General features: G+C 42.5%; 1 protein-coding gene across 1 annotated transcript in view; it reads right to left on the bottom strand.

Annotated features, from left to right (window-relative positions):
• Positions 1-3,036: 3,036 nt before the first annotated feature.
• IL5RA (interleukin 5 receptor subunit alpha) overlaps positions 3,037-15,089 on the bottom strand; it is a 33,687-nt gene continuing 21,634 nt past the window's right edge. Inside the window, exons 9-11 of the mRNA XM_014796746.2 lie at positions 7,483-7,579; positions 6,263-6,347; positions 3,037-3,163 (exon numbers count right to left, since the gene is read on the bottom strand). Coding sequence (XP_014652232.1) covers positions 3,077-3,163; positions 6,263-6,347; positions 7,483-7,579 — 269 coding nt within the window. The 3' untranslated portion in view covers positions 3,037-3,076. The remainder of the gene's footprint in view (positions 3,164-6,262; positions 6,348-7,482; positions 7,580-15,089) is intronic.

The following is a 15,089-nucleotide window of genomic DNA, read 5'->3' on the forward strand; positions in this document are numbered from 1 at the left end:
GCATATCCTACAATGTGATACCTCCAAGACAGAGGATGAGGCCCAGAATAAGACCCCAGAGGCAGGATCAACCAAACTCGCCTCTTAAAAGCTTCAAGGAGGAGAACATGTGGGATATGGGTTCCCAAAGAATGACTATGATTTCCACAAGCCGAGCAGTGAGGAAGAGGAAGTATTTGTGTTGTTCCTGATACACATACAGCGAGAGATGGATGGTGGTACCAGCTCAGTACCCAGGTGATGGCTGGCTGCTGAGGTGGAGGGAGTCATCTCTGAAGCAAGCACCATACCAAACAATGAAGAACTGGTCACATTGGGGGCGACTCCCTTCTTCTCTTCCAGCCTCCTAGGCAAAGGCAGTTTCCACAATCCTAGGTTTCCAGGCTCCAGTTTGAAAGAGATCAGATAAGGAGCAATAAGCCAAAAAAGGGGCAGATTTTTTTGGAAGGACTTTTCCATCACTTATTCCTTCAACAGTTAGTTTTCAAATTTTGATATTCATCAGAATCACCCAGGGCAGCTATCCTCAAAGTGTGGTCCCTGGACCAGCAGCAGCAGCCTCACCTGGGAGCTTGTTAGAAATGCAATTCTCTGGCCACGCCCCAGACCTGCTCAATCAGAAACTCAGAGGGTGGGCCTAACAATCTGTTTCAATGATCCCTCCAAGTGATTCTGATGCACTCTCAAGTCCATGTTACTGTCACTTGGGCCTGGTATTCAACTCTTCACTCACTATGCCATTTCCTATCTAATAATCGCTCTGAGCCTCAGTGGTTGCATCTGTAAAATGGGGGCAGTGACACTGATGATGTGGGCTTGTCAGGATTAGAGATGATGTGTGTGAAGTCTCTGGTGCAGCTCCTGACCCTTGGTGTCTTAGCTCAGGCTGCTATAACAGAGGACCACAGACTGGGTGGCTTATAAACAACAGAAATTTATTTCTTACAGTTCCAGAGGCTAGAAGTCTGAGATTAGGATGCCAGCATGGTGGGATTCTGTGAGAGTCCTCTTCCTGGTTGCAGGCTCTGGGCTTCTCATATCTTCCCATGGGGGAAAGACAGTTCTCTGGGGTCCCTTTATAAGAGCACTAATCTCAATCATGAGACTTCTCCCCTCAGGACCTTATTACTCCCCAAAACCCCACTTCCTAATATCATATCAGGGGGTGGAGTTTCAACATATGAATTTGAGGGGGATACATTCAGTCCATAACACTTGAAAACCAGTCATCGGGCCGGCCCTGTGGCTTGGTGGTTAAGTGCGCGCGCTGCGATGCTGGCGGCCCGGGTTCGGATCCCGGGTGCGCATCGAGGCACCACTTCTCCGTTCATCCTGAGGCCGAGTCCCGCATACAGCAACTAGAAGGATGTGCAGCTACGACATACAACTATCCACTGGGGCTTTGGGGGGAAAAAAATAAAATAAATAAAATCTTTAAAAAAAAAAAAAAAAAAAAAAAAAAAAGAAAACCAGTCATAACTGACAGCTGCCATAATTGCTGTGCCTGTTGTCCTGGGCCCAACTTCCTGCTCATTGCAGTGGATGGTTACTAGAAAAACAACCCCTGGAAGTAGTTGGTAGTCAACGTGCCTCTTTCTTGAATCAAAACTGACTAAACCAACTCCAGAGAGCATATAAAGAGTGTGCCGCCATGGAGGGGTTCTGAGCACTGTGACCTCCTTTCCCTGTACTAAGCTTCCTGCTCCAGGGCCATGTCCAATCAGAACTATTTGGGTCCCTTTGAGTACTAACTTGTTCCTCCTGTCCCCTCTCTGCCAAGGACACACCTGTACTTGGTTCTGCCTGTAGCCCACTGCCCATCACAAAGGCCTCTGATCTAGATGCAGGCTCATACAGGAGGATATGCAGAGGAGGAATTCCCATCTGGATTGGGATGTTTGATGGATGGCCTTCCATCCTCCCTAGGTAGGACGCTTCCAAACCCAAGAGGCTAGGATTGACGTAGGGCTACTTGACCACATGGCCAACAACTTGCTCTGAAGTCTTTGCCAGCAAACGTCTCTTCAGAAAGTTTGTTCTTCATCCAGTGATCCCTTTCACAACCCGCTTCCTCTCAATGCCTCTCAGGATATTCCCGGAATATGAAGGCTGCCTTCAAGAATACAATCTTCAGGGGCTGGCCCGGTGGTGTAGTGGTTAAGTTCGCGCACTCCGCTTTGGTGGCCCAGGGTCTGTGGGTTTGGATCCCGTGGGTGGACCTACGTATCGCTTATCAAGCCATCCTGTGGCAGGCGTCCCACATATAAAGTACAGGAAGATGGGCACGGATGTTAGCCCAGGGCCACTCTTCCTCAGCAGAAAGAGGAGGATTGGCAACGGATGTTAGCTCAGGGCTAATCTTCCTCACACACACACAAAAAAATCCTGTCCTCTCTTTTGGTACAGAGTGATGTACTAGCTCTTTGTTTTTAAATTAATTTGCCTCAAATGATGCTACCTAGACCATGCCTCTGGAGCTTAAAGTAATCTCTCTCTCTCTCTCTCTCTCTCGCTTATGTGCGTGTGTGCACACATGCACACACACTTGAAAGAAAAAGTATTCTGGAACTCAGGGAAAAAAAAAGCACCATGGCTCCCACTTGTTATGGGAAACACAGTCTTGAATCCAAGTTCATGATTCCCTCCAGGCTGATGCAAAATGCTTTCTTCCTGAGATTTTAGCTGTGTTACTATTGGCAGTTTCAGCAGTCAAACCAGCACTTCCAGCAGTAAATACAGTTGACTTCAGCCTTAAAAACTGTCTCTTGCACAAAAAACTTTGAGGTAAGTAATGCAAATCACAAAGATTGGCAGTGAGGAGGTGCTACCCTGACCAGAGTAGGGAGAAAAGACACGACAGAATGGTCAGATGAGTCAGTCACTTGCTCTGAGTGAGCGAAGAGATTTTGATGAGGCATCCACACGTTTAAGAGATGTGTCTGTGTGTTCTGTCTTGCAGCTGAATTGAGCGTTCAGTAAATTCTGAACTTCTCTTCGCCAAGAAACAGCCGTTCCTGTTCTTCTTATCTCTGAGGCGTGTAAGTGTGAGTTCATTTTGAGAATGTGACAGTGACAATCAAAACACGGAATCTTCTAGGGTCTCAAATCCAGGCTCTTCCACATAACTTATGACTTCAATTTCTGTTTCATTGGAACCAGTTTTCTGCAAAACAAAACATTCTTCCTCAGATGTCTTTTAGAGAACTTTTTTTCTTCAGATTTCTTTAAAATTGGTTTTAAGTCTATTTTGCTTATAAAAATAGTAAATGTTCACTGAATAAAATGTAGAAAATCAAGTAGGAAGAAGACAAAAAAAAAAAATACCCATAAACCTACCTCCCAAACATGGCCCACTGTTTCTCATAAGCCTTTTTTCCTAGGTATAAAGTTATCTTTACAGTTATGTGAAGGCAAATGGATAAATGGCTTTATAAATTGATTTCTTTCTATGTAACATCATATAATATTTTAAATTATATTGTTATATATTCTCTGGCTGCATAATTTTTAGTAGGTCCATCATATTCCATACATCCAGGGAGTAGGAAGGACAGCTAGTGTTCCTCTAAATTTGGATATTTGTTATATCCAATTTTAGCTATTATAAATAATGCAGATATTAATTAGAAAATTTGTGACAAAAAATACTACCTGTACCAGATCATATTCCTCTACCTCATTTACTCATTCAATACGTTTTAGTGTCTACTCCACATTAGACACTGCACTATGCATTGAATATGCAGTGAAGAAAACAGCATACATAGTCTCTGCCTTATGTGCTTAAATAGTCTATAGTCTACAATTTTGGAAGGAACCTTCTCTGGTTACCATTGTAGAAACAAAGAACAATTTCTAACTCAGATTTGGACAAGCAAAGCTCACTTAACGAGACTCATGGGATGGCAGCTATCCTCCAAATCCCAGGGCTGCAGGTAACCACACCAAGCTCAGAGGTGCAAGTTGTAATTCAAAGCAGAGGGTTTCCTTTCCCACTAGCTGAATGCTTCCCTGTGGTTTGCCAAACTGTCACTGCCAGTAGCACCACTGGGCCCCCTTGTCATCCTTGTAGCAGAGGCCCGAAGGGTGAGTTGGACAGGTTCTGCCTTTGGAGGTAGAGGGTGGGACACCACCACATGTAGCCCAGCTGTGGTCAGCTCTGCACTTGCTCTCATATTCTTTATTTTCTCAATTCTACCTGATCTCTCTGTCTCTCTCTCACTGGTCTGTTTTGACATGAAACTTTACAGTGTGAGAAGAGAGTACGTTGTCCTGTGGAGCCTGGCACTGCTGAGTTCTGACATTAATCCTTTGCTTTTTCAGAACCCAGCTTGTCTACCCTAAGTTGTTATTTTGCACACATGACTTGATTTTAATTAACAACAAACCACAAGCTTATACAATAAGCTCTTAAGCCAGTTTCTTTTACCGACCTCAAAATATTAAAGGAAGTCTTTGGGGGCTCTGTAGGGAAATCATATACCAGCATTAAGATGTTCCATTAAGAGACCAGGACAAATGACTTCAGTCTGCTGCTAAAATCAAATGTAGTTTCTTAGGGATGAGTATGCTAGAGCGAGGAGAGACTGACAGCACAGATTCACATGAACTGAAAGTTTTACACTGGGGCCCCGCTCTCCTTCCGGAAAAGCTAGGGGTTAACAAGAGCAAACCAGCTGTTCCCCTGATAAAAGAGAACACAAGGATCGAACTAAGGGCAGAGTGATTCTTTTGCCAGCCTCAATTCTGTGCTTCACTAGGTTAGTAACTATCGTTGTCTATAATCATTTCAAACACCCAAACTACAAACTCTAAAGAAAGGTCACAGCTTATTGAAATAATTCATTTTGGTGACTGTTTGATCTCCTGTCCCTACAATGAGTCACCAGTTGATTCATCCAATCATGAGTCACTTTATTAGAGAGAAAACTAAATTTGTTAAGAAAATTGCTTGCTCTACATCAGGGGTCTGCAAACTAGAGCCTGTGGGCCAAATCTGGCTTGTTACCTGTTTCTGTAAATAAAGTTTTATTGGCACAGAGCCAAGCTCATTCATTTGCACATTGTCTCTGGCTGCTTTCACACTACAATGGCAGTGTTGAATAATTGAGATAAATCGTTTGGCCCTCAAATATCTACTATCTGTCTTTATAGAAAAAGTTTGCTAATCCCTGATCCTAAATAACCATTCAGTTTAAGGACAGATTTGACAAGCAATGCGCAATAGGTATACACTGAAAATCACAAAACGTTGCTGAGAGAAATTTAAAAAACCTAAATAAATAAAGTGATATGTCATATTTATAGGTCGGAAAACTCATTGTTAAGATGTCACTTCTCCCGAAATTAACGCCTAATACTACACAACCCTGATCAAGATTCCAGCAGCACTGTCTGTAGTAATTAATAAACTGGCTTTAAAATTTATATGAAAATGCAAAGGACCTGGAATAACCAAAACAACTTTGGGAAAAAACATCATGTTTGGAAGCCTTACACTACCTGCTCTCCAGGTTTACAATAAAGCTACAGAAATCAAGACAGTATTGTACTGGCATAAAGACAGACAAATAGATCAATGAAACCAAATAGATAGTCCAGAAATAGACCCACAGATATATGGACAACTGATTTTCAACAAGGATGCCAAGACAGTTCACTGGGGGAAAGGATGATTTTTTTCACCAAATGATGCTAGAACAATTGGATAGCCATAGGTAAGTGAACATTTGGTTAGGCCTTAGTGCTCTGAGTGGTGAATAGGGCCAAAGAAAATGCATATTTGGGGAAATCATTTGCCTTCTCTGTGGTTCTTTATACTAAAGAACTAGGAAAAATTCTTCTGAAAACTTTATTGATTAGGGTACCCACGTGCAGAAACATGGGTTCTTAAAATGTCAGACCTAAATAGGACATTGGACATCTCATCTATGCTCCTTACTATACAGAAAAGGAAGTTAGGGCTCATGGAGTTGAAGGAATCACCCAAGGTCAGTTAAGAGATGGCTGATAGAAAAGATTCAAGTCTGACTGATTGAGGACGCTCAGCTGAGTTAGGACCCTTCCAATATTCCAAGACAGTAATGAACATCTAAAACAAAACAATCAGCCAAAGAGCAGAATGACTGAAGCAACATAAAAGCATCTGGCATGCTGGGTAAAGACCCTGCCTTGTAATATGGAAAACCAATAACCCAATGACATATCCCTGGTGACCCAACCCTGGGCAGATATGACATATCATAAGAACCTTCAACATTACCTCATAGTGGGTGGTTACAAAGAAATCTTGAACATTACTTTTTGGTGCTGGAACTGGTGGAAACAATTTGGTCCATAAGTGACATCTGAAAACAGAGTAAAGCAGAGAATTAGGTGAGCAAGAGCATCCTTTCTTGTCCTTCAATATCTACTCTAAAAATTGACCTAGTTAATCCCAGGACCTGCCATTTTATAAATTCAAAATCTTTATTGACCAAGACTTCCAAATATCTCCATTGTAATAATAGTTGAAGACCTTGAGGGTACTGCAAGGCTCTAATAGGGCCTCTGAATTATCCAAGAAAGACAAAATGGTAATTGCTTTATGTTGGTGCATGTTACCAGGACTGATTTCTGAAAATGGGCTATCCATGTCAAGTGATGGTGCCCTGTCATTACCTTCAATGCTGGTTAGCAGCCCCTCCCCAACTGCTGGCTCTCAGAGTTTACTTTCTTTTTCCTCTCCTTTGTGCTGCTGCCCCCCAAACCCATAGATGCTGTCTGCATATAACATTTAAAATAGTGAAGCTATTTTAAAATTTAAAATACAACTCACTTTCTAAATTATGAAAGGGCTAAGACAGAACGTGTTCTTAAGCCTCCTAAATGGCACTTTGTTTTACTGAATGCTAAAATGGATGAGGAGTTCTTGTGGGACAATTTGCAGGTTCTAGGGCTGGTCACCAGATCTGCACGGCATTTCTAGAATCTGTATTCTTTGACCTAAGAACAATCAGCCACTCAGGGGCCGGATGACTGAAGGCCAAGGGTGGGAGCTGGTACCTTATAATTGGGGATCATAACGAGGGAGGCATTGTGGTGATTTCAGCCTCAGGTGGGCTGCCTTCCTTTACCCAAGCTGTAAAAGGTATGTGCTGGTGGCTCAACTAAGGCAACCAAGTGCTGAGTGGAAGGTGGTAAAAGAATCAAAAGAACATGACTGTAAAACCCTTCACAGAAATGAATACACTGTTGAGAGATTCAAGGAGGGGCTCGTAATGGCTGAGGGCTATGTAGTGCTCTGTCCAGTTTCTGTAAATCACCTATTGGTGTTTCTCGCTTTTTGATTTGGTTCACACTCATCTTGGAAAGTCTTTCTAGAAGACACACAAGTGCTGTAAATTCCATCTGATAACAAGAACCCCAATGGATGCACAGCAAGAATGTAAAAATTCAATACTCAGACCCCATTGGAAGCACCCAAACATAAAGAATACCTACTTTCTACAGATGAGTGAGAAAATTAACAAGAGGAAGCAGATGGTTGCTATAAGCACAATAAGAAACCATTCTGTCCAGGGCTTCTGTTCATCATTTCCTGATGAAGAAAGAAATCAGAGCAGGATTAGCAGTAGATATGAGAAATGACTAGCCTGGGTTTGAGTTGCCAGCACTGGGTGATGCTGGGCTAGTAGCTTAGCCTTCCCGAGCCATAGATTTCTCATCTGTAAAGTGGAGGGATAATATCCATCTCACAAAGTTGATATGAAGGTAAAACAAAATAACAGCAATGAGGCCACTTTTAATCTTAAAGCATTATTTAATCAATCAGTAGATATTTATGGAGTATGTTCTATGTACTACGTCACTTAGATCTTGGAGCTTATCAGCTTTTGGTAAGTAGTAAGATTTTTAGATGAAAAAGCTACAGAAATGTAAGCCTATTTAGTAACTTAATCATATTACAATCAAAATGTTTTACAAAATTGGAAATTAAACTTTTAGAGGAAGTAAAGTGTGGAATAACACTCGTAGTTAACAATAAAGGCATCAGACTCTGCTGTGAGTTCTTTACGATCTTAATTATCTTGAAAACATCTCTTACCATTATTCCCATTTCACAGATTGGAAAGGAAAAGAAAATTGCCACTAAGGCAGTACAGTATAAATACGTTGCATGCCACCTTACTTCCTAGTTAAATTTGCTTCTAATCTGCACTCAGAGACAGATTCTTCTGTAGGCTTTGATAGTAGCTTTGGAGTGTGTGTGATTTTTTTTTTTTTTTTTCTGAGGTACTAGAAATGCATTCAAGGAAAACTCCAGGTCAAAAAAAACCAAATAGAAAATCCCGAGGTCATTTACCAAATGGTGTTTAAAGAGGTAATGCACTTGCTAAATTGCCTGATTCACTTCCAGAGAATAATGCAAATCCTGAGTTATCTCCCTGAATACAAGTTTCCTTTCTGTGGTAAAGGCCACTCATTCATTCCTTTATTCACCCATTTAACAAATATTTATTACGCTCTTGTGTGTTTGGCACTGGACAAGTTGCTGGGAGACAGTTAAAAGAACTCATGTGGGCTCTCCCTTCATGGGGTTCAGAGTCTGTCAGAGAAGAGCAGCACTAAGCAAAGAATGACACAGGTAATGATTTGATGACAGCTTCACTAAGTACCGACGTGATGTTCAAACCACATGGCACCAAGAGAAACAGGTCCCTTAATAGTTTCTTCTATAAAATGAGAAATGAATGTAAGTGGAACTTTCAAGTCCTTGTAAATATCCTAAGACCTCCAAAAGCTCCAAAATACTTCAAACCCAAAACGTTCAACATGTCAAGAGGGAGAGATGTCTTGAGGATTTAATGCTAGTAAGTCCAACTTTGCCTGGATCTCTTGCTTTTTTGCCTCCTGAGAACTCTTGCTCAGGCTTTATTTTCTATTTCTTCAAAGCTTTAATCTCTCCTCCTTCACCTCTTCCCTTCTGCTTTCAAATATTCATAGAGTCCTTTATCTTGAATAAGCCATTACTTTGTTCTGCCATCTTTCCGAACTATCATCAAATACCTTCTCTATTTCTCAGCCTAATTTCTTGACTAAGGGATTCAGGCTGCTTCATTTTCCCATGACAGAAACCACTTTTTAAATCACTAGTGGTTTCCTCCTAGTTGAATCCAAAGGACTCTTGGTTTCTTTTTCCAACTTTATTTTTCCTGACCTCCCTCCTGAATTTCAGGTTTGATGGTTGTGCCCACCTTGAGAGCAAGCTGTTGGCTCTTTTACCTAAATATTCCTCTTCAAGGACATTTCTCTTTCCCCTTTCTGATTTCAATTGACTCTCTCAGCTCACCCCTTGACCCTTTGATATTTTCCACCACGGTCTATTCTTTGAACTTCGAAAAGTTTGTTTAGCATAGCTTCATCTTTTAAGTCCATGCAGTCTTCTCCCAGGTCTTTATTCCTGGCCCAGCCCTGACCCACAGCTCCAGGTCTAGATCTTAAACTGCCCGTAGTTGAAGCCCACTGGGATGTTTCTCAAAGCTGGCAACATTCAAAACCAAACTCATGCCCTTCTTCACATCAAAACTACTCCCACTAACTTCCCCATCTTGGTCTCCACTCTTCCAAGTTCCCAAACTGGACTCCTTGGAAGTCACTTTGACTCTTCCCATTCTCTACAGCCCTTGCCTCCTTTCCTCATTCTGTCAGTTTACATCATTAATTCATACCCAATCATAAATGTAAGAGAGGCATGCTTTTGTCTCATGCATCCATCCTTGCCTAGACTGGAAACCTGGGTTCTATTCCCAGCTTGCTGTGAAGGTGGCCATTCTGGGCCTCAGTTCCCTCATCTGTAAAAAATGCAGGAGTGGAAAAATATATGACCCTTAAGATCCCTCCCAGTCCAGCACCTTTTCTAGTCCCACTCACTCAATCCAGGGCATTGTCACGTCCTGTACACTTACCTTTAACAAAACTGATTTTAGAAAAGTATATTTCCATTGCTGAAAGATTAAAAGTTATAGTAAAGTATAAAAAAATAAAATAAAAATCATCAGTAACTGGAAGTAACTAATAGCTTATTTTCTATACATATCTTTATAATCACTTTTTCTGACTGCTCATAGGTACTGGACACTGTGCAATTTGCTTAACATGCCTTCTCAGTTTAATTCTCACAACAATGCTTCAAGGTGGGCACTACTATCCTCATTTTACAGATGGAGAAACTGGAGCAGAGAAGGGCAGAATAAGTCAGCCGAGGACACGCAGCTGGTAGGAGGGGGAGCTGGGATTCAAACCTAGGACTGGCTGAGCAGTAATGCTCTCAACCACGGTGCAGGATCCCATTCCTCTCCACCATCCCCAAACCGAGGACACACTGGATAGGCAGGCACTTCACTGAAAACATCCTAAGCATTTCTCTGTCACTGAACACTCTCCTGAGCATCATCTTCCCGGCTGGATACCGCTTCCCTGCAGGGAAGCGCTGTTTTGTTGTGGTGTCTCCACTGCTGGGCATTGCTGGGTTTGCAAGCTGCATCCTAATAGAAGGGGTCTGCTCTGCAAACTACCTTTCCTCCTGATGTTCCTAATCTCTAGTTGGGACTGAATCACTTTATTAAAAACCTATGACCATAGTATTAAAAAAAGTTTTATGTATTTATATCTATTATTCTACAAACAGGCGTTAGCCTAACTTTGTAAAATGATGGAAAACAGAGCCTCAGAAAGACAAACATTTTATTTTTCCAAATCCCACAGATCCTCAGTGGTTCCAGAATTAATATTCAGAGTCTAGATTATAACTGAGGGTCCAGTTAAACCTAGTTTTTACTGCACTTGCTCATAGCTAATATAAAGAGCAACTGGGGTGAACTAATACTGTCAAATCAAATACTGTCTTGCTTTATTTCCTAGTCTGATTTCCTGAATAAGGGATTCCACCTGCTTCATTTCTCCATCTCTGAAACTTGCCATTCCACACTCTTAACCATTATACAAGTACCCTAATAAGTACATTCGGAAACTCGAGCCTCATATACATGGAATACAAATTTAGCAAGAGGTATGTCAGCAGGAAAAAAGTTATCCTGTTTACAACTAGGTTAAACAGACAGGTAAAGTTTGGGTCCTGCAGAAAGAATGAGCAGTGTTGCAAATATTATCAGGGTCCCACACTCAGTCCCATTTGTGTCTCAAATTGTGCAATACCCCGTAGCCTGATATGTCAAGTCCTGATAATAGTACCGTTTACTTCGGACCATGATTACAAAAATCTTTTCAGTTAAACCACTCTCTAGTTATTCACTTCAGCTCTCACTTTGATAAGCAAAGATTCTCACTGAATTAGCAAAAATATAGAGGCAACTGATTTTATTTCATTCAATCAAAAAAAGTTATTGATGCATGCAAGGTACTATGTGGGAAGCAAAGTCATGTTCGCTGTCTGGAAGGAGTTGGCAAATTAGTCATTTCTCCTGGCCTGGCTTCTGCAGTGTCCCAAAGTGCTTTAGAACTACTCTCCTACCACTTATTGAGAACGGGACTAACCCCCAGAGAACAGAGCCAAGGTCAGCTTTACCGTGAAGGAAACAAACTGGCAGGTAAATTTAGTACAAGAAAAAGCTTCCACATATTCCTGCCAAATGGAAATTATTGTTGATGATCTACTGTTCAGTTATTTACTAGTACAAAAAGAATTTGAGAGCCAGTTATATAAATAATTAAAATTAGCATCTACTCTGATTTCACTGAAAGTAGAAAAGGGGAACAGATCCCAATACATCCTTTGGGTCAAAAATGATTAAGAATTTCAATACCGTAAAAATTGGGAGGCCCCTGAATACATTACTCATTTGAAAGCTGGGGTCTCTGACCCTGGAGATTTTCTTAAGAACAAGTATTTCCAGGTAACGAGAATCTTTTCTCTGACTCAAGGAGAATGCTTTTCCTGCCATTAAAATAGAAGCCACAGATGTTTCTTTTCAGCAAATTGATGGGCACTGCTATTTGGTTATGAAGAAATGAGTTTTAGAAAGAGGAAGTCACAAAGCCTGTCCTTCTGAGGAGGAGAAGCCCTCATTCCTGGATGCTCTTCCTACAGTGTCAGTTTAGAGCATTTGGGGAGCTCAGCTCCATAGTTTCTGGTGACCTTGGCTTCTGTCGTTTTGGACATCTCAACCATTTGCCCTTGGACAATAATAAGCCAACTAATGAAAATTCTGCTACTGTTCTATCACCTGGGAGTGTATATGGGGGGAAGGAGGAGTGGGATGAAATGGTGGCAGCCAAGAGGGCAGAAAGACCTAAGCGCTGGACCTGACTTAGTCCCAGCTCTGCCTCTGGCTGCCTTGGGAGCTTTGTCAAATCACTCCCCTCCTGGTGTTGCAGCCCCTCTTGTTCTAGAATTCTATGATCTATGTCGTTCAGACTAATAACTCTTAGATCAATTTGATTTGCAGGCCTGCTCCACCTTAAATTGTCCATACAAGTATGACTTTCAGTGCTTCTATATTGATTTTGAATCAGTTGCGTCTGATTTCAGACTCAACAATAGGTTTTGAGGAAAAAGAGCTAATTAGTAGATTGATGGGACTCTTCCAATAAAGCATCCCTGCTCTGTGTTCATAAAAGCTGCAGGTGCTGGGTGAAGTTCAGATGACACCAACAGGGCTCTAGGTATTTGAGAGAACACCAATGCGTTAGTCTATGAAGCTGCCTATGGCTTGCTTCTCATTGCAGGGAGATGCAAGCAAATTGATGGGCACTGCTCATCATTTGTGAAGGGACACCCCAACTAGGTCACAGGCTCACAATGCAAGCACAAGTCAGAAGAAAACCTTTTGGGTGGGTGAGCTTTTCAAGCAGCTGTGGGATTTACCTGGTTTAGGGAGACAAAAAGAGAGGGGGCAGCAAATGCAGCTTCAGTGGACAAAATGTAGAGTAGTCCAGGGCCCAGAGCAAAATGCACAAAATTTGCATTATGTTCATCTGGAGAAACTGGGCTCAAGTGACCCAAAATATGGAGAGGAAATGGAGACCCTGTGCATGTGTGTATGTGCATGTGCATGTTCAGGAGTCACTGGATGGATCGCTGCCCCACTGTTGGGGTGCATCTCCCCAGTAGGACTAGACTTGATGAAGTTGAATGGAGAACTCCTCTTTGCCGTTTTCTTGTTCTTTACAGGCTGTCCCACACAGCACCAAGGGCTGTGTATCTTCAGGGGCCCCCAAGCAACCCAGAATTCTCTTCCCTGTAAGGGGCTGCTGGGCTCGTTCTATTAACCTGCTATGTAACTGAAAGCTGGCTGCAGAGGCTGCAGTCATCACACAGAAGCAAGAAACAAGAGGTTTAATCCTGGTTCTGCCCCTTGGTCCCAGGGTGACCTCGAGCAGGGTGTCCCCCTCAGCTTCCATTGCCTACTTTGTGAAACAGGGATAAGGACTGAATGAAATGATACATGTAAAGTGTTTAGTGCAGTGCTAGTACACAGTAGGTGCTCAATAAAGGTTAGTTATTATGATTAAACACATTGTGTCGGAACTAAGGCATCAAGATAATTTCCCTAAATCATCAAAGCAAGACTAAAATTTGAGTGCTGTCAGAATCCTCAAAATACAATGTAATAAGCTCAGCCCTGGAGGGGGAAAAAACACAGCAAATAATCCAGACGCTAAGGACTAGGAAGGGGCATAAAGCATTTATGGCCCTAACCCTCAAGGGTCTATATTAAAATGAACACTATGGACAACTTGGTCTTGAGCATCCTCTTTCACAAGCCCCAGCCACTACTGCCCTTCTTCCTGCCTTCGTCTCCCTGGCTGGCACCATGACCCAATGGAGTGACAAAGTATCACAGAAAACAGGGTGTAGAGCCAGTCCTGTGGCTTGGTTCCAGACCCAGGTCCACCACTTCCTACCTCTATCACTTTGGGCATTTCCTAACCTCTCTGCATCTATTTTCTCAAAATCTATAAATCTGTATAATTAGGAAAGTCTTGTGTTTGTGAAGATACACAAGATAATGTAGGTGAATGTGCCTAGCACAGTGCCTGGCCCAGTAGTAGAGCCCCTCCTTCTCTAAGCTGTGGTCCCATCTGACGGACCCATCGTGCGGTGGAATTCACGCGTGGAAAAGCAGGATGGGCACCACTAGAGGTGGCCATGCCTGAAAGCACAGTGGGGGGAACTCCTCCTCCTGACATTTGGGGACAGAATCTGAAAGCTCCCTGCTAGCCCTCCTTCAGGCCAGTGGCACCACCAGTGGGGTGAGGTGGTCCTTCCCCTGTGCTGGGAACAAGTGATGGAGCTGCCAGGTATCTAACCAGCCTTGAAACCCAGGAGTCTGGGTAAAAGGAAGCAGTTGACCAAACCAACTACCATGTTACCAACCTGAAATCCCCTATTTGCAACGAAAATCCAGAATCACCACAAGTTTTATCAGTCTCAGGTAAGCACAAGTGGGTTTTTCAGGCTATTGGGTCAACTGTTTTTATTTTTCAACCAGTTTTTGTCACTATTGACCCAGAGGGAACCACCTCCTACCTCCTGAAGGCTTTAGAATTTGCAAAATTCTTTCGGAAGGCTAGGGAAGTCTAATTTGGGACTTCTACAATGTTCCCCCTTCAATTTTTCCCTATCCTGGTTTTCTCTCTGTTTCACCACAGTGAGAGAATTTAAAAAGAAAGAGTGAGGAGAAGAAAAAAGAAAGAAAAAGAGAGGAGCACGAGGGTGCAGGCACAGAAGTCAGTCAGAGAGCTGAGGGTGGGAGCTGTAGGACCAGGGTCGTGATTCCACTGGCAAAGTGTAAAATGAAGGAGATGCGTTTGGTGGTCTCAAAGGTGACTCCACCCCCTCCAGCTTTTGATTCCAGTGCTCTGGGCCAGTGTACTGGCCTTCCTCATACATTCACAGCCCATGACCCCAGTCCCCCAGGTCAGAGGACAAAGGCACAAGAGTTTCCCCGTGGGAACCTTACTTCAATTTCAGCCCAAATTCTTAATTTTATTTATTTTTTTTCCCCCAAAGCCCCAGTAGATAGTTGTATGTCATAGCTGCACATCCTTCTAGTTGCTGTATGTGGGACACGGCCTCAGCATGGCCG

The sequence above is a fragment of the Ceratotherium simum genome, chromosome 5 (assembly GCF_057802395.1).
Source record: "Ceratotherium simum simum isolate JZ-2026a chromosome 5, ASM5780239v1, whole genome shotgun sequence".
NCBI lineage: Eukaryota > Metazoa > Chordata > Mammalia > Perissodactyla > Rhinocerotidae > Ceratotherium > Ceratotherium simum.